At 43.2% G+C, this 25185-nt stretch overlaps 1 protein-coding gene and 1 long non-coding RNA gene across 4 annotated transcripts in view; both read right to left on the bottom strand.

Moving 5' to 3' along the window:
* Positions 1-4119: 4119 nt before the first annotated feature.
* Positions 4120-25185, bottom strand: part of LOC121572762 (tuftelin-like) — a 55643-nt gene continuing 34577 nt past the window's right edge. For 2 of the 3 annotated variants that reach the window (XM_045222340.1, XM_041884786.1), the window contains exons 5-10: positions 10964-11074; positions 10214-10437; positions 9805-9910; positions 7183-7266; positions 6961-7061; positions 6542-6650 (exon numbers count right to left, since the gene is read on the bottom strand). In XM_045222340.1, coding sequence (XP_045078275.1) covers positions 6575-6650; positions 6961-7061; positions 7183-7266; positions 9805-9910; positions 10214-10437; positions 10964-11074 — 702 coding nt within the window. In that variant the 3' untranslated portion in view covers positions 6542-6574. Of the gene's footprint in view, positions 4990-6541; positions 6651-6960; positions 7062-7182; positions 7267-9804; positions 9911-10213; positions 10438-10963; positions 11075-25185 lie in introns of those variants that run through there. The other variant, XM_045222341.1, reaches the window with a different exon arrangement.
* On the bottom strand, positions 14309-15739 carry LOC121572763. Its single transcript, XR_006001906.1, has 3 exons — positions 15344-15739; positions 15000-15196; positions 14309-14388 (listed from the first exon to the last, which is right to left on the bottom strand). It is a non-coding gene; the product is annotated as an uncharacterized LOC121572763 (long non-coding RNA).

Here is a 25185-nt window from a genome sequence, read left to right as displayed (position 1 = left end):
TTCTGTGGGCTTGGCCGCTGAACGGCAGCAATGGTCCATGTTAGGACTACAGGAGGGCGTAATGAACACCATGCAGAGCGCAATGGCACCGGCTACAACCAAGGCATACCAGTTGCGCTGGCGGTTGTTCTGCTCTTCGTGCACTGGTATTGAGGTTGTGCCCGAGTCATGCGGGGTGCAGTATGTCCTCCAATACTCTGCAGTCTGAGAGGGTATTTGGCCGCTATATCTGCCTGCCATGTGGGGTGGATGGACAGGCCAGTGGGGCGCAATCCCTTGGTCTCCAGGTTTATGAAGGGTGTTCGTCGCCTGCGTCCTGCTAGGACCCGCTCAATGGCGAGCTGGGATCTGGATGTGGTCTTGGCAGCTTTGGCAAAGCCGCCTTTCGAACTGTTGGAGTCTGCCTCCCTGAAACACCTCTCTATGAAGGTGGTTTTCTTGGTAGCGATTACTTCCATGAAGAGAGTGGGTGAGCTCCATCCTTTTTCGGTAAGTTCTGAGTGCTACCGGATGGACCCCGGTGGGAGGAGTATATCTCTCCGCCCCAACCCTTCATTCCTCCCGAAGGTTCTGTCAGACAGGCATGTGAACATCCCTTTACCCTGTCTGCTTCCGACCACCCGGCAGTGGCGTGAAGTCTGGGCCTCCCTCCGGCATGCTGTGCCCTGTGCGGGCACTGGCTACCAATGTGGAGCGGACACGGTCAGTGAGAACAACAGACCAGCTCTTTGTCTGCTATGGTGAGAGAGTCCTGGGGGCTGGGCTATCAAAGCAGAGGCTCTCTCACTGGATCGTGGACACGAATACAACAGCATACCGCCTGGCTGGCAGGCCAGTGCTGGGATCTGTGGTGGCACATTCAACACGAGGTGTGGCTGCATCCTGGGCTCTGCTGAGAAGAGTGCCCCTCGCTGATATCTGTGCTGCGGCCAGCTGGGCTTCCTCTTGCACCTTTGTTAGGTACTATCGGGTAAATGTGGCACCTCCCTCTGCAGTTGGTTCAGCGGTCCTGGGCGTCTCCTCCCCTTCTGGGGACTGTGCCGGGACCCCCCTTCCACAGGGCTCAGGTCCTTCCACATTGACCGCCCCTGCGTCTCGGTTCCGCGCTGGGACTTCGCCACTGGCTGGCCAGGTCCCTCTAGCACCGACTAAATCTGTTACGGGTATACCAATATATTGGAGTGATCCAATATAGTGAAACATAACGAAGGTTACGTATGTAACCACGGTTATGTGAGCTATATGGATCACTCCAATCCTCTACGGTGCTAGAGGCGCCTCAAAAATGATGTAGAGAACGTGTGTCGCGGCCATGTGGTCTATAAATATAGGGGCGGACCCCAGCCGTGACACAGGTGTACACGGGAGTAATTCTGTAAATCCTCACCTTGGATGTATCCCTCAGCCGCAGAGTGATACCAATATATTGGAGTGATCCAATATAGTGAAACATAACCAATTGTATTTTTGTGAACTTAAGTTCACAATTTGAATGTAGAAAATAAAGACAAATGGTATAGACAATTTATAGGCACCCTGGAGCTATTACTTGTTGCACAGTCTTTGGCTAAGATAACTGCCAACAAATGCTTCATGTCGCCACCAACGCGCTTGCTGCACCTTTCTACTGGCAAATTGACCCACTCTTCAGCAGCAAACTGCCCTAATTCTTCATTGTTTGAGGGGTGCCCTCCACCAACTGATGTTTTCATCTCCCGCCATAGGTTATGGATGTGATTCAGATCTGGAATCTTTGCTGCCCACTCCAGAACAGTCCAGTGTTTCTTCTAGAACCATTCCAGGGTGCTTCTGATGTCTGTTTGGGGTCGTTCTACTGCTGGAAGACCCATAGCCTTCAATGGAGAACCAGTTTTTGGAACCTGAGTTGAACATTGGACTCCAAAACACCTGATAATCTGCTGATTTCATGATGCTTTGCACATGTTCAAGGCCCCCAGTACCAGAGGCAGCAAAGCAACTCCACATTTTCAAACCTCCCCCATCTTTATTGTAGAGTTTGTGTTATTTTCATTGAATGCTTAATTTGGTTGTCAGTAAACACAGCGCTGATCTGTATTGGGAAAGAGCTCCAACATTGGTCCATAGAACATTTCCCCCAGGATTTAGGCTTGTTTGGGTGGGTTTTCTTGTGTTTACCAACAACCTAATGAAGCAATAGACCAATAGTGGACTGCCTCACTCAAACATTGAAGAATTAGAGCAGTTTTCTGCTGAAGAGTGGGCCAAATTGCCAGTAGAAAGTTGCAGCAAGCTCATTGATGGCTACAAGAAGCATTTGTCTGCAGTTGTCTTGGCCAAAGGCTGTGCAACAAAGTACTACCTCCAGGGTGCCTATAAGTTTGTCAATGCCATTTGTCTTTATTTTATCAATTAAAATTGTAAACTTAAGTTTACAAAAATACAATTGGTTCTGCAATGTTGAAAATCTAATAACAAGGTGTGAAGACAAATTATTTTAGAAGAAATAGGGAATTATTTAAGAAAAGTGCACTTATAATTGTCCGGAACCATACTGTATATATATTTTTTTACCCCTTTTTCGTAGTATCCAATTGGCAGTTACAGTCTTGTCCCATCGCTGCAACTCCGGTGCGTCCTCCGAAACACTACCCAACCGAGCCGCACTGCTTCTTGACACAGTGGAAGCCAGCCGCACCAACGTGTCGGTGGAAACACCGTACACCTGGCGACCGTGTTAGCGTGCGCTGCGCCCGGCCCGCCACAGGAGTCGCTAGTGCGCGATGGGAAAAGAACATCACTGCCAGCCAAACCCTGGACGACGCTGTGCGCCGCCCCATGGGTCTCCCTGTCACGGCCGGCTGCGATAGAGCCTGGACTCTAACCAGGATCTCTAGTGGCACAGCTAGCACTGCGATGCAGTGCCTTAGACCACTGCGCCACTCGGGAGGCAACCGTACAGTACATATTAAAGGTGCAATTATAGGTGCTATAATAATATAATATTTGAGAACAAACAATCACCAAAATAAAAGCTAGACAGAATACTTAAAAAATATATATGTTTGAGCAAAAGAACACAGTATTAGACATGGCAAAATGCATAGAATTGCAGGAAATTAGCTTTAAAACTGCAACACTTTCTTTCAGCTCCATGGAGACATTTGTAGAATTGCAGGAAATTGGCTTAAAATGTATCTACACCGCCAAGATGGGGGTCTCTAAAATGTTCTCTAAAATTCAGCTGCGCCGACGGGCCGACCGCGCCCATTGCCACGCAACTGCCACGCCCACCACCTAAACCAGTTTTTAATCCAGAAAAAACCCTGATGACTGACAGTGTTTGAATAAGGTTGTTCTGCACATCAGAAGAGCACATTATCCTGCTAAACCAAAGCCTATAGTCAATGCAACTCTTCAGGTATCAGGCAAGGTTACTCATCATGCAAACAACTAAGCAGGGAGAATTGGTTTGGGGACCATGCACATGTGATGAGTAACTTTGCCTGAGACCAGAAAAATTGCTTTGGCTTAGCAGGCTATGATGTTCTTCTGGTGTACAGGACATCAGGTTCGAACCCTGTCAGTTACTCTAGCTACTAGTCTAAAATCAATGCACATAGAGCGTCACATGGCTAGGATGTATCACTGAATGGTGGTGTTGTGTTGCCATTTTCATTTAGAATTTCCCTTTACCTTTCCAATTAGCCATTTTAGATTTTCATTTTAACATTGAAATGTCATTGTGCCTTGAATCATGCACCTTGATATGAAAATATAAATGCATTTATAATTTTCAAATTTCAATTGAGCATTTAAGCATTGCATTTTCGAACTGGCACAGATCACCCTCCATAATAAAGGGTTTATTTTAATCAGGGTCGCAACTTTGGTTTTAGAAGTGAGGGGGACATAATTATTTTGTATTATATATATTTTTTTATCCAGTCGGATAAATACTCCAAACAGCCTGCCCGACCGCTCGGACATGTCCCCCCTGTCCCCAGTGAAAGTTGCGCCCCTGATTATAATAATGCTTTTTGGATTTCTCTTCAGATACCTAACATCTGGGACAGAAAAGGGAGGGAACAACTTTTTTTTCAACTTTAAATACATTTTATTTTGACAAAAAAAGGCAGTTTTCACATTAAATATGCTTGGTTTGTAAAAGGGGCCATTACTGTAACAGAACAAATATAATTATTTCATAAAATAAGAGCTCTTAAACCAGACAGCAAAATCTGTAATAATAGTATAGGATAATACCACACCATGGTTGTGTCTCAAATGGTACCATATTCCCTATATAGTGCACTACTTTTGACCAGGGCCCAAAGCGGGAATAGGGTGCCATTTGGGGGACACCCCATTATCATCAGTAGTTATACAGTATACATGCAGGGTGTAATGATCATTTAACACACTACCCCTTTTAAAAGGCCAAAGACTGAAAACCTCTAATCTTGAGAGGTGAGACAACTGTAAGCCACTTGCATATTTATGCTTAGAAGGCAGGTTAGATTTATACATATTTATATTATTAATTGTATTGATACTGTACATCCGACAGCCACCACATGCAGCATTATAACAGCAGGTTGTATTTTTCAGTATAACCATTTATCTACTTGGTTAATAACTAACAGAGGTAAACTAGGTATAAAGAGGATATTACTTTTCTGTACAATATTACATTATTTAGTAATAAAGAAAGAAAATCATAACTCATAATTCTACTAATTTGAACTATTGATTTCTATCTACAACCTCCATCTAATGTCAGAGAAAAACAAGTTGTTTAAATCGGAGACATCTGTAAAATGTTAACAAACAACTGCATGCCTCTGTGTGTAAGGTGTACTGCAAACACAGGAATGCGACCAATGGACCCTAAAGTGGAGGTATCCTGATTAACTAGGTCACAGAACGGTGCGCTGAAAACTCCTCCAGTGTGTCTGAGTGACAACAGAGCTGCACTGCTTTGTCTTGATTGTCTCTCCCTAGGGTGAACTAGAAAACACAGGCACCACCCATTTTAAAAGGTGCCACTGCGTCATAGCGGCAACTTGAAAATGAGCTCACTTCTTTTTATATCATGTCATACCATATACAGTGCCTTAGGAAAGTATTCAGACCCCTTGACTTTTTACACATTTTGTTACGTTACAGCCTTATTCCAAAATAGATTAAATCAATAGAAAATCCTCAGCAATCTACACACAATACCCCATAATGACAAAGCGAAAACAGGTTTTTATAAAATGTTGGAAATGTATTAAATTCAAAAACATAAATACCTTATTTACATAAGTATTCAGACACTTTGCTATGAGATTCGAAATTGAGCTCAGGTGCATCCTGTTTCTATTGATCATCCTTGAGATGTTTCTCCAACTTGATTGGAGTCCACCTGTGGTAAATTCAATTGATTGGATATGATTTGGAAAGGCACACACCTGTCTATATAAGGTCCAATAGTTGACAGTGCATGTCAGAGCAAAAACCAAGCCATGAGGTCGAAGGAATTGTCCGTAGAGCTCCGAAACAGCATTGTGTCGAGGCACAGATCTGGGGAAGGGTACCAAAAAATGTCTGTAGCATTGAAGGTCCCCAAGAACACAGTGGTCTCCATCATTCTTAAATGGAAGAAGTTTGGAACCACCAAGACTCTTCCTATAGCTGGCCGCCCGGCCAAACTGAGCAATCGGGGGAGAAGGGTCTTGGTCAGGGAGGTGACCAAGAACCCGATGGTCACTCTGACAGAGCTCTAGAGTTCCTCTGTGGAGATGGGAGAACCTTCCAGAAGGACAACCATCTCTGCAGCACTCCACCAATCAGGCCTTTATGGTAGAGTGGCCAGACGGAAGCCACTCCTCAGTAAAAGGCACATGACAGCCCGCTTGGAGTTTGCCAAAAGGCACCTAAAGACTCTCAGACCATGAGAAACAAGATTCTCTGGTCTAATGAAACCAAGATTGAACTCTTTGGCCTGAATGCCAAGCGTCACATCTGGAGGAAACCTGGCACCATCCCTACGGTGAAGCATGGTGGTGGCAACATCATACATGCTGTGGGGATGTTTTTCAGCGTCAGGGACTGGGAGACTAGTCAGGATCGAGGCAAAGATGAACGGAGCAAAGTACAGAGAGTTCCTTGATGAAAACCTGCTCCAGAGCACTCAGGACCTCAGACTGGGGGCGAAGGTTCACCTTCCAACAGGACAACGACCCTAAGCACACAGCCAAGACAACGCAGGAATGGGAAAAACTCCCCAAATACAGGTGTGCCAAGCTTCTAGTGTCATACCTAAGAAGACTCAATGCTGTAATCGCTGCCAAAGGTGCTTCAACAAAGTACTGAGTAAAGGGTCTGAATACTTATGTAAATTTAATATTTCAGTTTTTTATTTGTAATAAATTAGCAAAAATTTATAAAAACCTGTTTTTGCTTTGTCATTATGGGTATTGTGTGTAGATTGATGAGGATAAAAAAAATGCATTTTAGAATAAGGCTGTAACGTAACAAAATGTGGAAAAAGTCAAGGAGTCTGAACACTCTCTGTCTCTCTCTCAACTTGACCTCAGATCTCTCTCTCTCAGGACTTGACCTCAATGACTCTGATTAAAGGAAGTGACTTGTTGCCTTGCATTGATGAAGGTTTTATCAGCTTACTGTGGGCAAAATAACAGAAATATACCATAAGACATCAGGTGTACATTGATTTTCTGCCACTTCCTTGGCCCTCCTTTCTATCCTCAAACATTATACTGTATTGCTGCTGTGTTGTTCATGAAAATAACCTTCACACATTGACTGAATTCCAAGACAGGTGAGTCACATGAGAATAACTATTATGAGCCAGTTTTCCAGACACAGATCAAGTCTAGCACAGGACTAATATGCATTCTCCAGGAATAGGTTTAATCTGTGTCCGGGAAAGCGACCCTATAGAGATAAGAGACAGGAAGATGGTATTGTCACCTGTAGACGATCTGGGGTTTGGGTTTGCATTCTTTGGTGGGCGGAGAGGCGGGCTTCTGACCCTCCAGGAAGTACTCCATCTGGTCACGCATCTCTGTGTTCTGGAGAGGAGAGGGGTGAAAAGTCATTCAGAGAGAGAGGGACCTAACACAGGGACCCTTATCCCTCAAAAACACGCACACGCACATATACCACAACACAGATAGCTGTATGAGTACTGACCTCAGCTTCCAGAAAAGCCACCTTCTCCTCTAGATCCCTGATCACTCGATCTCTCTCCTGGATCACTGTCCGTGAGTTCTGCAGCTGTAACACTCACAAAACAAATACACTTAGATACACTGCCCAGTGACACAAGACTTCCAGACGAGCTAAACCACTTCTATGCTCGCTTCGAGGCAAGCAACACTGAAGCATGCATGAGAGCACCAGCTGTTCCGGAAGACTATGTGATCACGCTCTCCGTAGCCAATGTGAGTAAGACTTTTAAGCAGGTCAATATTCACAAGGCCGCAGGGCCAGACGGATTACCAGGACGTGTACTCCGAGCATGTGCTGACCAACTGGCAAGTGTCTTCACTGACATTTTCAACATGTCCCTGACTGAGTCTGTAATACCAACATGTTTCAAGCAGACCACCATAGTCCCCGTGCCCAAGGACACTAAGATAACCTGCCTAAATGACTACCGACCCGTAGCACTGACGTCTGTAGCCATGAAGTGCTTTGAAAGGCTGGTCATGGCTCACATCAACACCATTATCCCAGAAACCCTAGACCCACTCTAATTTGCATACCGCCCCAACAGATCCACAGAAGATGCAATCTCTATTGCACTCCACACTGCCCTTTCCCACCTGGACAAGAGGAACACCTACGTGAGAATGCTATTCATTGACTACAGCGCAGCATTCAACACCATAGTGCCCTCAAAGCTCATCACTAAGCTAAGGATCCTGGGACTAAACACCTCCCTCTGCAACTGGATCCTGGACTTCCTGACGGGCCGCCCCCAGGTGGTAAGGGTAGGTAACAACACATCTGCCACACTGATCCTCAACACGGGGCCCTTCAGGGGGTGCGTGCTCAGTCCCCTCCTGTACTCCCTGTTCACCCATGACTGCATGGCCAGGCACGACTCCAACACCATCATTAAGTTTGCCGACGACACAACAGTAGTAGGCCTGATCACCGACAACGATGAGACAGCCTATAGGGAGGAGGTCAGAGACCTGGTCGTGTGGTGCCAGGATAACAACCTCTCCCTCAACGTGACCAAGACAAAGGAGATGATTGTGGACTACAGGAAAAAAATAGGACTGAGCACGCCCCCATTTTCATCGACGGGGCTGTAGTGGAACAGGTTGAGAGCTTCAAGTTCCTTGGTGTCCACATCACCAACGAACTATCATGGTTGTCAGAGGAAGGCCCTCAAAATTGTCAAAGACTCCAGCCACCCTAGTCATAGACTGTTCTCTCTGCTACCGCACGGCAAGCGATACCGGAGTGCCAAGTCTAGGTCCAAAAGACTTCTCAACAGCTTCTACCCCCAAGCCATAAGACTCCTGAACAGCTAATCATGGCTACCCGGACTATTTGCACTGCCCCCCCCACCCCATCTTTTTACACTGCTGCTACTCTCTTAATTATTTATGCATAGTCACTTTAACTCTACCCACATGTACATATTACTTCAACTACCTCAACTAGCCGGTGCCCCCGCACATTGACTCTGCACCGGTACCCCCCTGTATATATAGCCTCCCTACTGTTATTTTATTTTACTTCTGCTCTTTTTTTCTCAGCACTTTTTTTGTTGTTGTTTTATTTTACTTTTTTATTAAAAAATAAATGCACTGTTGGTTAAGGGCTGTAAGTAAGCATTTCACTGTAATGTCTGCACCTGTTGTATTCGGCGCATGTGGCCAATACAATTTGATTTGATTTGATTTGATTTAGAAAACCAACATTCTCTGTAACTTCCACAGAACAGGATATATCATCACTTATTTATGATGAGTGTTCTGTTTCAGCAAACAGTTTCACGTGGATTACAGTAACTCCCCTACCGCCTTTACAAACCAAAGCAATTAGGAACCCTCTACTCCAGGGTTCTTCAATTCCGGTCCTGGAGGGCCGAAACACCTCTGTTTTTCATCCTCTCCTTCTAATCAGGGGCTAATTCAGACCTGGGACACCAGGTGAGTGCAATTAACTACCAGGTAGAAATAAAAAACAGAAGTGTTTCGGCCCTCCAGGACCGGAATTGAAAAACCCTGCTCTACTCCCTCCTCCTCAATTTCATTTCCCCATTGATGGCTGCTACGCATGCAGGGTTTGTGTGTGTTTGTGCACGGTCCCTTTGGAAAGTATTCAGACCCCTTGACCTTCTCCACATTTTGTTACGTTACAGCCTTATTCTAAAACGGATTTTAATATAAATATTCCTCAGCAATCTACACACAATACCCCATAACGACAAAGCAAAAACAGTCTTTTAGAAATTTTTGCACATTTATAAAAATGAGTAAAGGGTCTGAATACTTATGTAAATGTGATATTTCAGTTTAAAATTTTTAATAAATGTACAAACATTTCTAAAAACCTGTTTTTGCTTCGTCATTATGGGGTGTTGTGAGTACTATTTAATCAATTTCAGAATAAGGCTGTAACGTAACAAAATGTGGAAAAAGTCAAGGGGTCTGAATACTTTCCAAATGTACTGTATATGTGTGTGTGTACGCATGTGTGTGTACGTGTGTGTCTATGCATGTGCGCTTCGTGCACATCCATCTGTGTGTATCTGCCGCTTGCGTGTACGTGCATCCATGTGTGTGTTCTCACCTGTTCGATCATGTGGCGGACCTTCCTCTGCTGGCTCTTCAGCATGTCGTCCAGATGATGGATCTTCTCCTTCAGGACAGCCACCTCCTTCTCCAGCTCCTCAGTTCTGACAACACACACCACAACACAATGGTTACATAAACATAATTACCATAATATCTACACTGTATATGAACATGCCATATTTATGGGTCCAAAGTTTAAAGGGAGTATACAGTATCCTTTTAAGTATCTTGTTAAAAAAGATACTGTATACTCCCTTCAAACTTTGGACTTATAAGTATGGCAATTCATGAATGTTGTAGGCTAGAGTAGCAATGTTACAATGTCTGTTGCTGAGGACTGTATTGTTGTATACTCATGTAGAGTTGACTGATTTGTAGTGGTTATGGCGACAGAGCCTCCTCACCTCTGCTTTTTCTCCTGCTCCCCCTCCTTGGCTGCTCTCAGCTGTAGCAGTTCAGCCTCGCTGGTGGCCATTTTGTCCCTCAGGACATCACCCTCCAGCTCCATGCCCCCCAGCAGCCGCTCCAACTCCTCCACCCTCTGACCTCTCTCCTCTGCCTCCCCCTCCACTTGCTGCAGGTGCTTCGACTGCTTGTCCAGACGCCAGCTGAACTCACCGCTTTCAGTCTGCAGGGGAAGCCAGAGAGGTAAGGTTCCCAATTACATCTAGTTACAGTAATGGTCAGGAAATAGTTAAAATGTCTTCATCAGTGCATGTTCAATTGTGGACTGGGATGGCTTAAAAGCAATTGACTTGAAGATACTAATAACAATCATGGATAATGATGAATACCCTTCAGCGGTCAACAGTAATATTTCTAGGTAATTCTTATCAATCGTACAATATCACTCACACAATGGTGAGAGGACAAGGCTAGCCCTCTTGTATAGAATGTGAGGTCATCTAATATTATGCAACACATGCATCATGATGACACTGGAACTAATGACTGTGTTCTGAGATGACACTGGATAACAGTGGAACAAAGAACAAAACGATAGATGGAGAGGATGATAGAGAGAGAGGGTTGGGGAAAAGAAAGAGGGAGACAGATGAGACAATAGATAAGTAGAGTCAAAAAAGGATCGGAGCTGAAGAAAGAGAGAGAGAGAAAGGGGGATGAATATTCTTCTACATCTGGTGAACACTGACCTGCAGTCTGTCTTTCTCCTCCTGGTGTCTCTTCTCTGACTCCTGCAGCTGAGCATACAGGCGCTTGCTCACCTCCCTTAGCTTAGCACTGTCCTCTGAATTCTCCCTGACCTGTGTGAGAGAGAAAGAGCAAGCTCAATGAACTCAGACATAGAGTAAACAAACAGACAGAGAGTGCTAGGTGCTGACATTCCATTTGCATCCCATTTGTAAGTAAGTATTTCGTAATTGCCTGAGATAAAAGGTCACATAAATGGGTTGGTGTGTCAGGTGTCGGTTAGCTGAATACACAATGGTTTTCCCGGTAGAACATCACACCATGTATTGTTTTCTTTAACATGAACCCTTTTTAGAATGGAGGCTAATGTAACAGGACTCTAGCATACACAGACAGGTCATAGACTAGTTACTGTCTGTGTAGATGTACACTACTAGTAAAAAGTTTAGACACGCCTACTCATTCAAGGGTTTTTCTTTATTTTTACATTGTAGAATAATAGTGAAGACGTCAAAACAATGAAATAACACATATGGAATCATGTAGTAACCAAAAAAGTGTTAAACAAATCAAAATATATTTTATATTTGAGATTCTTCAAATAGCCACCCTTTGCCTTGATGACAGCTTTGCACACTCTTGGCATTCTCTCAACCAGCTTCATGAGGTAGTCACCTGGAATGCATTTCAATTATGGTGGTCCTCTGTAGCTCAATTGGTAGAGCATGACGCTTGTAACGCCAGGGTAGTGGGTTCGATCCCCGGGACCACCCATACGTAAAAATGTATGCACACATGACTGTAAGTCGCTTTGGATAAAAGCGTCTGCTAAATGGCATATTATTATTAATTAACAGGTGTACATTGTTAAAAGTTAATATGTGGAATTTCTTTCCTTCTTAATGCGTTTTAGCCAATCAGTTGTGTTGTGACAAGGTGGGGGGGGTATACAGAATATAGCCCTATTTGGTAAAAGACCAAGTCCATATTATGGCAAGAACAGCTAAAATAAGCAAAGAGAAATGACAGTCCATCATTACTTTAAGAAATGAAGGTCAGTCAATACGGAACATTTCAAGAACTTTGAAAGTTTCTTCAAGTGCAGTCGCAAAAACCATCAAGCGCTATGATGAAACTGGCTCTCATGAGGACCAGCACAGGAAAGGAAGACCCAGTTCATTAGAGTTACCACCCTCAGAAATTGCAGCCCAAATAAATACCTCACAGAGTTCAAATAACAGCAACATCTCAACATCGACTGTTCAGAGGGGAACTGTTCTGGCCTTCATGGCCGAATTGCTGCAAAGAAACCACTACTAAAGGACACCAATAATGAGAAGAGACCTGCTTGGGCCAAGAAACACAAGCAATGGACATAAGACCGGTGGAAATTTGTCCTTTGGTCTGGAGTCCAAATGTGAGATTTTTGGTTCAAACCGCCGTCTTTGTCAGACGCGATGTGGCTGAACGGATGATCTCCGCATTTGTAGTTCCCACCGTAAAGCATGGAGGAGGTGTTATGGTGTGGGGGTGCTTTGCTGGTGACACTGTCTGTGATTTATTTAGAATTCAAGGCACACTTAACCAGCATGGCTACCACAGCATTCTGCAGCGTTACGCCATCCCATCTGGTTTGGGCTTAGTGGGACTATCATTTGTTTTTCAACAGGACAATGACCCAACACACCTCCAGGCTGTGTAAGGGCTATTTTACCAAGAAGGAGAGTGATGGTGTGCTGCATCAGATGACCTGGCCTCCACAATCCCCCGATCTCAACCCAATTGAGATGGTTTGGGATGAGTTGGACAGCAGAGTGAAGGAAAAGCAGCCAACAAGTGCTAAGCATATGTGGGAACTCCTTCAAGACTGTTGGAAAAGCACTCCAGGTGAAGCTGGTTGAGAGAATGCCAAGAGTGTGCAAAGCTGTCATCAAGGCAAAGGGTGGCTATTTGAAGAATCTCAAATATAAATATAGTTTGATTTGTTTAACACTTTTTGGGTTACTACATGATTCCATATGTGTTATTTCATATAGTTTTGATGTCTTCACTATTATTCTACAATGTAGAAAATATTAATAAATTAAGAAAACCATTGAATGAGTAGGTGTGTCCAAACTTTTGACTGGTACTGTACATTCCCTTAGAATGTATTTCCCACTACCTAGGTAATAGATGTCTGGTGTCTTTTTACAGGACGTTATGATGTGCTGCACTGAGCCTGAGATAATGCGTTGGGAAATTGGATATGTTGTGCTAAGGTGTGTGTGTTGCATGTGAGATCTCTCGATGTATGTGGTCTGTATCACTACTGTCTGTGTGAAACTGAGACCAGCAGCCATTTCACAGAACAGAGTGATGTGGTTAGTGGACAAATATGCTTTCCTATGACTTGGCAAGACATTTATAGTTTGAATATAAATGTAATTTTCAGTTCATATTCATATTCCTACTCAAATTGTCTCCACAGTAGTTTAATACATTATTTCTATAAAGCACTAATGTGATACTGATGCAAACAAAACAAAAGCCACAACATTTTAGATAACAAAAGTTAGAGTATGTTGACATGCAAATAAGGTCTTACATTTGTTTCTGACTCAGTCCCAACAATGTTACCATTGGGGACAATTGTTTGGTTGGTAGGCAGGGTGACACTGACTATGTAAACATTGTCTGGAAACTGAGGGAGAGAGCATGGGTTAGTGGAGTTAAATAGATACAAATACTGACGATGCTGGATTGTTTGCATTTGAGTATTAGAAAGAGCTTGAGATGAGCCTCTGAAGGCCTTTTCACACCGCATTGTTTTTAGCCCCGGGCTATCTTATCCCCAGGCTAGACTGGCCCTGGGCTAGCTTAGCCTGTGTTCACACAAGCATTGTTAACCCTGGCTGGGCTAAGCTTTAACCCTGGGCTAAGGATTTACACTTGTATTCCAAAGCCCTGGGCTAACGGACAAACACAACATGTGACCAACATTATATCGCTTACATGCGACCAATGTTATAAGTAATAAGACATTTATTAACATATTATGTACTGTAAGATTTATTTGTATTTTTATGTGTGACAATGATGTTCTGCTTGCTCAAAGTCACACTTGCAAGTTTAAATTGCACTCTTGACTGGCCTGTGCACTCGCGGGACCCATCCTCTGCTCGCTGGACCACATTTATTCTCTCTTAACTCAGTGTTCGCTCGCGCATCTGGCTCGCGTTTAATCTTGCTCGCGCGCGCCATCTCATGCGCATTCGACTTTTGAATTGGATTTGACACCATAGGGAACTACCATCGTCTATCAATTACAGAATCCCAAATTATTTATATTTGGCATTGGAAGTTTTATTGAATACAGTCAGTAATACAGGAGTCAAATCGCATAGGGAGTCTCATCAGATCGATGTTATCAGCAAGCCAGAGCCATCTGTAGAAAGAGCACAAGTAAAACAAAGATATAAGTAAACAGAATAAATGTGTCATTCAACTTAAGATCCCACCTAAAACAATGACATGAGCTCTGTCCCAATTAATCTCTGCTCAACTCCTCACTTCCTCTCTACTCGCATCCTTCTCAAAACCCATTGGAGGAGGTCTGAGGCGAGGAACCTTGGGTCGTCTCCTCCAATGGGGTTTTAGAAGGAGGTGTGATGATCAGTCCTTGCATCCATAGCTCTGTCTATGAATTTGAGAGTGGTTACATTTATAATAATAATAATAATAATAATAATATGCCATTTAGCAGACGCTTTTATCCAAAGCGACTTACAGTCATGCGTGCATACATTTTTGTGTATGGGTGGTCCCGGGGATCGAACCCACTACCTTGGCGTTACAAGCGCCGTGCTCTACCAGCTGAGCTACAGAGGACCACAAATTTAGCTTGGATTCTCCAGCCCCATCCTTCAGCCCCATCCCTCAGTTTTTTATGAAACGCTTTGTTATTGTTTCAACTTCTGATTGCCGCTTTAAGAAACACATAAATGAGCATACAAGTATGTTTAAGCATACATGACTGTTGGCAGTGTGGTGCCATACCTTTAGCTCCCAGGTGCAGCAGAGCTGACACTAAAGATGTAGTTGCGGCAGATGTCTTGACCAGCCTCTCTGGCTGTTCTCTTGACAGCGATAGCGCAGGAAGGTGTCCCAGGCACTGTTTGTAGCCACGTCACCTCCCACAGAACCAGTGAAGATCTCCAGGTTTTTACAGTGGGGCATCAGCATAATCTATAGAGCTGGCAGAACAATACAGGAGATGGAATTAGATTTAGTATGGAGTCGAAGTAAAAAGGTCAACAAAAGTATGGCACTGGAGTTTGAGGAAGGTGCAGCGATACATATATGCAAAGATGTGAAAGGCATAAGATGAGTTGGTGACTCACTGGTCCAAACTTGAGGTCCTCTGCCTCGTTGGTGTAGTGGTCCAGCGCGGTGAAGTAGAAGCCTGACTCCACCTGGTCAAATGTGTTCTCTCTACACACACTGACCTGTCTCCTGAGAACAACTGGATTGAGAGAGAGGAAAATAAGATGTCAGCAAATGTCACAGAGAGTTTACTTGGAGTTTAAATGTTTATGTTTCATTCAAGGCAACAGTCGATTTTAAGACTACTGTGGCTGTATCAAAAGAGGCAACTATGGTTAATCATTTACCCAAATAGGTGAAAACAAGATGTGGGATTGAGCTGAGCTGTAGGGTAATTCCACGATAACACAGTGATGTTGATCTCAGATTTGTTCACTTTAAAGTGTATGTCAAACAGCAACCAATGATTTCAAAGTGAAACAAACCATACAACTCTATGCACAAGGACTACTTTTAACAATTTGCAATCATTGGTTTGTCTGACATACATTTTAAAGTGATAAATCTGAGTCTCAGCATCACTCTGTTACCATGGAATTGCCCTGTACCTATCCATGCCACTTGCCAGTCAGCTTTGGCTCAGTATTGAAAAGCATGCTGTCAATTTATGCCCAACCCAACTCGTGGAGAGCTATCCTCCAATAGGTTCACTTCATCCCTTACCTACACTACTCATATTGTTTAGCAATGACTATCAAATACATTCAATATAGAACCATCTTTCTAACCGATAAACAGCAGCTTTGGCTTTGGTTAAACCACATCGCTAATAACGTTAGCTAGTTAGCTTCCTAGCTAGCTGACGTTCACCTAGCTAACCTGCTTTAATAACAGAAGACCAAATAACTACTGTGGGGTTCTATTTTCTCATAATTGGATCTGTATGTGATGAATAGCTTAGAAGGAATGCATTAATGATAAGCATAGGTCTGTACTATCCTGATATAAATTGTTTCACATAACAGGCTGTGATTCATGTGAGGAACGTTAGGGGGTAGGACAGATAAGACTTGTATTTCTTACAGATACGAACACTGCCTCTTTGTTGTCTGTGAACCGTTGTCTGTGAACCGTCCTTGAACGTAGGTACGTACAGTCTTTTGGGTGCTGACTCCACAGGTTGTTATGATAAAAACGTATGCCTGGCAACAGTGTGCAACAAGGGAGCGCCAAGGGTCTGGGACCAGCCGGTGCGCCAACGGATAGGTTGGGCAAGTCTAAACCACGCCCAACCTCTACCCTGATAGGCCCAGCAGAGAGCGGGAACTAAAACTGTCAGGGTATTTACGGAAGGATTTGTAATGAGGAAGTCAGTTCTCTGTCTGCCCTGCGTGGTATTTCAGTGAGCCCGTATACGAACCAACATACTTATCATACATACATTTTGCATATAATAAATTTAGCTTGGATTGAATATCTCTTGATTATGTTTTCTCTTATTCCAATACCAGATTTGAATTACGCAATTTCTAACAATTGGTGACCTCCGACTGTGATCTGGACCTCCGACTTCGCTGGAATTCACCCAGCCTATTGGACATCGCTGTCGTCGAACGGTGTGTTTCACAAAGTGCCCGGGCTTCTAAAAACAGGTAAGCAGACACCTATTGTTATGTAACTAAAGTTCTGCACATTGGCTTTATCCAAATTAATTTTGTGAAGCACCTGTTTGATGTAAGTGAACTCTATTACGCTATAAATAACGATTATAGAATACTAATTCAATTTTATAGAATACCATGCAAATGTTTGATAATTCTGATGGTTAAACCCATGGGAAATAGAAGCGGCTGTGTGCCCATAGAAGAGGCTGTGTGCCCAATAGAAGCGGCTGTGTGCCCAATAGAAGCGGCTGTGTGCCCATAGAAGCGGCTGTGTGCCCAATAGAAGCGGCTGTGTGCCCAATAGAAGCGGCTGTGTGCCCATAGAAGCGGCTGTGTGCCCATAGAAGAGGCTGTGTGCCCAATAGAGGAGGCTGTGTGCCCAAATAGAGGAGGCTGTGTGCCCAAATAGAGGAGGCTGTGTGCCCAAATAGAGGAGGCTGTGTGCCCAAATAGAGGAGGCTGTGTGCCCAAATAGAGGAGGCTGTGTGCCCAAACAGAGGAGGCTGTGTGCCCAAATAGATTGTGTGTCGAGTGTAAGTGTGTCATTTATGACTGTGTGACATATTTGACTGTGTGATAGGATTATGACTGTGTATTGTGAGTGAGTGTGATAACTGTGTACTATTTTTGCTGTGTGATAGCTGTATACTACGTTTAACTGTGTAATAACTGTGTACCATTTTGGTTGAGAATACAAAACAATATTTTAAAACAGTAAATAATGAGAATTACAATTAGGAAATAAAGTTTAAATTGTGCAAACGTTAACAAAAGACACCCATAGGAGGTACTTTAAATAGATAGGCAGTGCGACGCTATGGCACATATCAGTTCAGACTAGATATGACTAGGTTCAAAGGAGACACTTAATATTCTTTAAGACAGGGGTGACGCTATGCAAGAGAGTGTGAATGATAAACCTGTATACCTTGATAGAAAACTAATTGGGAATTAAAGACGTCTGTGGCTGTCCAAACTGTATAATTTGTGAATAACTGTTGGGTTTGTGGTTGCTTAAACCGTATAACCCGTTAATAACAATTGAGAACATAAAGCTAAAGTGATGAATGGCTAGTGTGATTGAACTGAAACGTTTGAGCTGATATGATTGAACTGTAACGTTTGATGTTTGACCCTGCAAAATACTGGTTAAACAATTAGACTGAGAATGATTTGGTTTATCGTTGAAATATAAATATGCACCGACTTTAACTAATTAGGTTGGAATGATTTGATTTAAATAAATAGACTAAAGTACCTTAAATAACGGCAGAATATTGGAAACACTAAAACGGCAAACAGCTCCTCAAAAGAGCCTACTCCCACTGGACACGGAAAGAGAGAGTTGCGAGGGGAGGGGCTGGAGACAGCGAAAGTGTGGCTTTTGGAGCCATGATAGACTGGGAGTTGGCTGGGAACACCACGGGGCGATTGTTTGAGGGGTGCCTGTGGGTTTCTGACGGTATGTGCGTGTGGGCTTGCTCACCCGAGCGTAGACGTACATCATTTTTGGTAATTTGGCAGATGCTCTTGTCCAGAGCGACTTGCGGGAGCGATTGGGGTTGAGTGCCTTGCTCAAGGGCACATCGGCAGATTTTTCGCCTGGTCGGCTCGGGGATTGGAACCGGCGACCTCTCGGTTGTTGGCGCGGCACTATTGGTCACTAAGCTGCCTGCCGCCCCATATGAGTTTAAGGTTGTGCCGTTGTTTGATCATGTGATAAGGTTTAATGGGTAATCAGACCATAACTAATGTGGTTATTTAATTTGTATTTTTTTTATTTTTTTGTCATTTAGCAGACGCTCTTATCCAGAGCGACTTACAGGAGCAATTAGGGTTAAGTGCCTTGCTCAAGGGCACTTCGACATATTTTTCACCTAGTCGGCTCGGGGATTAGAACCAGCGACCTTTCGGTTACTGGCACAACGCTCTTACCCACTAAGCTACCTGCCGCCCAATGTATAGATAGTGGAGAGCCAATAGGGGGCTCCATTGAACTATTATGGTTTATTTGGCATTTCGGTGGCATGAGGCGAAGTCTGTGTGTATGAGTGAATTCAACGGCTGGTGTGGGTGGTGACCGGATGCTACTGAGTATTTAGTTTGGTAATGTTGAATGGACTATTTGTAGCGTGTTTTGGGGTTAAATAGAAAAACTCACTTATTCAATAGGGAATGGGTGAAGGGAGAGAGAGTTTTTTGCTGAGGTGAAAGCTAGTGCGATTTTCATTTGGTGACGTCACTTGCTCTATGAACTGGAAGTAGTTGCTTTGAGAGACTCGCAGATGGTGTGGAGTGACTGGCGATGAATGTAGAGGGTCCCGGGTTCGAACACAGGTAGGGACAGTAGGTAAAGCTTTCGCATTGGGGCTATAGACCTAGATTACTACGTGGATTGAGAAATGTGAAAGGTTGAATTAGATAGCTTAAGTAGAAGTATTCTAGAAAGGTCTATGAAAATATGTTACAAGGTCCCCATGCGCTTTCCCCGAAGGAGCAAGGGGAGGGTGAGAGAGAGTTCAAATGTTAGGAACATCATTAAATGTATGCTTATCAACGATAGCAAGTATTTGTTTTATTAATTAGGGCCTAATCAGAGAGAACAGTTAAAGAAATTGAATAGCGAACTGGAATCGGTTAGTGGGAAAATATAAATAGTTGGTACATTTTAAAACGATAATTTATTTTGGTTACGGGGATGCAAGTGGCATTGGCTGTTGTGCTGGGGGAATAGCGCCAGCCTGTGGTGGGTTCTGGATTTGTTACATAAACAAACTTATATTTTAAACTAAAGTGATGGAATAGGCCACAATTATAACATTATCAGAAAAAAGGCACAATTTAATGTGAAAGAGTTATTACAATTATTATTGATAGTTATTACAGTCATTATCATTGATCCAGTAATGATAGAAGGATAGTAGAGGAAAGGCAGGGGATTAAATCTCATTTAGGGAAGTTATATTAGGGAGAAAATACCATTAACTGAGGGAACATTTGATGTAACCATGATTGTATTGGCTAAAAACTGAAATATGACATTTACAGGGGGGACAGGAACAATAGAAGGGGAGACAGATTTTCCTAGGGGTTTGAACAAATAATTGATAATGGATCATTTGAGATGAGATCACATGTAGCAGAGTTAAGGTAATCAATTAAATAATCATTGTATACTCGAGGAATTTTGAGTGGTTTTATGGATTAGTTATGAGGAATTAGATTGATACAAACAATTATTGATGGGTTAAGACTGGGGATATCGGTATCATGTTTTGTGTGTACTACCATCTTTAGATTATAACCAGGAGAAAGAGATTAGCTCATCTCATTGGAATGTTGCCCAGGGCTAGCAGTACTGAAGTTAGGCAGTATTTAGGTCATAAAAGTGAGCTACCAAATTAAGTGAGGCCTGGCTATTTGTGGTTGTTGTTTTTCAAATTGGGTTTTTCAAACAAAAAACAACACACCTAGTATGATGTTTATAAAGCCTTGTTGTTTCAATTTTGGGGTGTTTTTAGCAGGTCAAGGGTGATAGGTCTTAGAGGGGCACGCACAGTGAATTTTATGGAGTTTTTTAGGTTTTGGCTGAGTTTGGGGTATATATGATTTCTTATGAGAATGAATGTCATGAGGACTTAATGAACACTTGGGATAACTAACATTTATGAAAAAGTGTGAAGAAGATTATAATTTGGTAATAATATATATGATTTGAACCATTAAATAACAGAAGAGAGAGTGGAGGGATGGCAATTGGATAATGAATTACCAATATTACCTAAGTGATTGTTTAGGTAGGTGGTAATATTGACACATGGGCAAATCATGTGTCAAAAGGGGAGTGGTAGGAATAAATAATAAATATATACGAAGGAGAGGACAAAATACAAAAAAATAAAAAAAAAAGATTAGAAATTGAGAGCTGAACATGTATGTGTGAAGATAGTTTATTAACCACACCCGTATGTCAGAGGTTTTGTGCCCCACAGGTGAACTAAAGGAGAAGGTGACCCACTCTATCTCACCAGGAGACTGGGTGTGGATCCAGTCCCTAAAAGAAGAAAAACTGGAAGCAGGCCTGTTGGGAAGGGCCCTATCAAGTCCTATTAGATCCACCTGGGTGCATGTCACACACTGCAAAAAGGTAAACCCAGTTACACCTGACGAACAAACACAGAGTTAGGAGAAAGAACCGATCACCACTAGGGCTCGGGGGTTGGCTCCTTAACGAAGATTCCCTTACCCTGTCTGATCATCCCTGTGTGAGTTCGATAGAAGGTAAAGCAATGGGTTGGCCTCTGGCGTCTGACATGTTCTCAGGGCGAGGGTGGGGATTCACAGGTCTCCCAACGGTAGGTAGCTGTCTGATTGTGGGGGCCATATTCCTAGCACACTCAAACCCTCCTGATCAGCCAGAAGTAGTAGTTAACCTAACACAAGTTGATAAAATAATACCTGAGCACAGTCTACAAAGGCATAGGAGACAGCTAGACGTAGGGAAAGGGGAAGTACTAGGGACTTTAGGGAAGGACATCACCATATGTATGTCACCATGTACATCCTGGGACTATGTAGTTACTCATACCAAGCGGGGGGGATATTTCAATCTCCATACACAGTTTAAGGACAGGTGTAGTATTGTGAAAGTAGGGAATTACCAGAAATGGCAGTGCGACCCATATAAGGGTAGGTACTGTCTGAAAGTCTGAATTATGCTAAAACAGGTTACAGACCTGAACAAGTGAGATATCCTCTTCAACTGGGGCACCCTATAGAGTAAACCTCTCTGAGGGAGGTTGTGAGACCGGGGCTGTGGTGAAGATAGTGCAAACTATAGACCTGAAGGAAGTAGTACAGGTGGAGACGGGGTGTAGAAATCTTGACCTGTGGTTGGAATGGATTCAGTATACGGCAAGAACTATGTCTAAAGAGGACTGTTATGCCTGTGGGACAGCCAAACCAAGGTTAACAACTACTCTGTTCCCCTTGACAGGCTTTGACTCTCTGTCAGGTTTATCCTCCATTATTAAATTGTTCAAGCCACGTGGGAATGTGGTGAAGGAGTCTTATGGTAACTTGCACTATCTGTATCCCCCGATAACAAAGTCACCCCGACCTAGGTTGCCTCCGTTTGAAGTCTCAGGGGATTCTTATTATTGTTTTTCTAGGACTAGTAAGATAGGATACAGGGTAGGGCATCTTAGCTCCTGCTCCCACACAGAGAATGTCACAACTAAAGAGACCATGACTAATCTCTCCTCTTTGTTGCAGCCAGAGGATTTTAGGAACCAAAACCAGGCCCGTGCTGACATCTGATGGTTGTGTGGTCATAACAGATTGTGAACTCACCTACATACGCAAACAATCAAACGTGTCAGAGACTGGTGAGTTGTCACGTAGAAAGTGGGACCTCCTCCCGGGATCCTTTGATGAAAGGATATATATTGATGGGATAGGAGTAGCTCGAGGGGTTCCAGAACAATTCAAAGCTAGGAATCAGATCGCAGCTGGGTTTGAATCAAGTCTTTTCTGGTGGTCAACAATTAATAAAAACGTAGATTGGATAAATTATATTTACTATAACCAGCAAAGATTTATAAACCACACTCGTGATGCAATAAAGGGATTAGCTGAGCAGACAGCGGCAACTAGCTTCATGACATGGCAGAATAGAATAGCTTTAGATATGCTTTTGGCTGAGCGGGACGGGGTTTGTGTTCTGTTTGGATATACTGTATGTGCTGTACTTTCATCTCCAACAATACAGCACCGGACGGGTCCGTGACCAAAGCGCTTCAGGGACTCACCACGCTGACGAACGAACTGGCTGAGAACTCTGGTATTGATAGTTCCCTAAACGGTTGGTTTGATAACATATTTGGTAAATGGAAAACTATTGTTTTAACTATTCTGGGTGAAGTTATAGCTTCTATGGGTATACTTGTTCTTTGTGGATGTTGTCTTATTCCCTGTGTCTGAGGGTTGGTGAGAAAAGGAGATGGAGAAGGTGGTTTCCCAACAGAAGGTGAGATACGGCCCAATCCCGGACTCCGACCTAAGGAATGAAGGATATGACCTACCAGGCTTGGTGGAGTGACACCCTAGAGGGTGTCTAAAGGGGGCCAAAATGTACTTCCCTGTTTGTGTTTTATGTTTTAATAATCTTATGTTTTGTGTTCTATTAATCCTGTGTATTATGCATTATTAATCAAGTTAACCATTGTGAATGTTTGTCTTTACTTATGTGAAGGTTTGAAGTTCCTGGGTGACTTGTAGCCAACCGTTTGTACGTTGGGTGTAGATGGAAGGACTGAGGGTTTTTATTTTTTAGTATCATTATTGCCTATTAATAAAAGTGTGATTCTTTTCGTTTGGATTGTATTTTAATGAGTGACACCCTGTGTTTTCTTATTTTGGGTTCACACCCAGTGGTGTGAAAAGGGGGATTGTGGGGTTCTATTTTCTCATAATTGGATCTGTATGTGATGAATAGCTTAGAAGGAATGCATTAATGATAAGCATAGGTTTGTACTATACTGATATAAATTGTTTCACATAACAGGCTGTGATTCATGTGAGGAACGTTAGGGGGTAGGACAGATAAGACTTGTATTTCTTACAGATACGAACACTGCCTCTTTGTTGTCTGTGAACCGTTGTCTGTGAACCGTCCTTGAACGTAGGTACGTACAGTCTTTTGGGTGCTGACTCCACAGGTTGTTATGATAAAAACGTATGCCTGGCAACAGTGTGCAACAAGGGAGCGCCAAGGGGCTGGGACCAGCCGGTGCGCCAACGGATAGGTTGGGCAAGTCTAAACCACGCCCAACCTCTACCCTGATAGGCCCAGCAGAGAGCGGGAACTAAAACTGTCAGGGTATTTACGGAAGGATTTGTAATGAGGAAGTCAGTTCTCTGTCTGCCCTGCGTGGTATTTCAGTGAGCCCGTATACGAACCAACATACTTATCATACATACATTTTGCATATAATAAATTTAGCTTGGATTGAATATCTCTTGATTATGTTTTCTCTTATTCCAATACCAGATTTGAATTATGCAATTTCTAACACTACCTATTTCAATACTGAAATCATAGTTGATTAGCTAGCTAGTTGGTTAGCTAGTTTCTCTACTGAAAAATGATCGAACTTACCTCTTTATTTTTGTCAGCCATCATTATAGTTCTTCTTCTTCTTCTTCAGTGGGGTTTATCAGCGGTTGGCATCCAACATTATGGTGCATTACCGCCACCTACCGTACTGGAATGTGGGCCAGAGACAGGGAGAAACTAAATCCTACCTGCCAACCCTGTTTCTCTTAAAAAAGATAAACTAATTTCCTGTATCCCCTTCTCCCTCATACTAAATCTCAGCCTCTCTCTTTCCCTCTGATACTGCCCACACTGTAGCAATACATGCTCCACAGTCTATTTCCTGACAATAATCACACTTTCCTGATGGATGCTTTCCTATCACGTTTAATGTCTTATTCAACTGGCTGTGTCCCACCCTTAATGTTGTAAAAATTGCCTCCTGTCTTCTGTCCCTTCCTGTCGTCCTCCCCTCCCCGACTTTCCTCTGTACCTGAAATAAATGCCTTCCCTTATTATTTCTATTCCACTGCTCCTGCCATCTCTGCACCATCACTGTATATATCAGTCTTTTTGCCTCTGCCTTGCTCATTGACACTTCAACATCAACATCCCCACTACTAAGTGCTTGTTTAGCCTGTCCATCTACAGCCTCGTTCCCCTCCCCCCCCCACATGGGCTGGAACCCAAGTAAATCTTATCTGAATATCCATCTGTTTAATCCTGCCATGGGTTTGTAGCACCTCATAAAGCAGGTCTTATCTTTGGCATTTAAAACACCATAGTGCATATAGCTACAACTCTCCTCACTGTTGGTGAGCCAACATAACAGGAGGCCTTTCTCTCTCCATCCGGTGACTCGACCCACGGGCAAAGACAGTACCAAAGATGATGGAAATACTGACAAGACAAATATCCCTCCGCCCTAACAATGGGAGTCGTTGTCCACAAAGCGGCATGGCGGGCTGTCTAGCTCCCACCTATTCTTTCTCTCAGCCATCATTCACCTTTCACCGTCCCCTTTCATCTCTATGGTCAAAAATCTGGTTAGAGCAGTCAAGCCGTGATTGGTCCAAGATCTGACCAATTGCGTTTCAGTAGACTGTTACAGGCTATGTTCATTGTCTAGAATTTCCCCGTTATAAAATTATAGTAAGCA

This window comes from Coregonus clupeaformis, chromosome 8 (assembly GCF_020615455.1).
Source record: "Coregonus clupeaformis isolate EN_2021a chromosome 8, ASM2061545v1, whole genome shotgun sequence".
In the NCBI taxonomy this organism is placed as follows: domain Eukaryota; kingdom Metazoa; phylum Chordata; class Actinopteri; order Salmoniformes; family Salmonidae; genus Coregonus; species Coregonus clupeaformis.
Note: the sequence above shows the minus strand (reverse complement) of the source record. Positions and strands in the feature narration are given on the sequence as shown.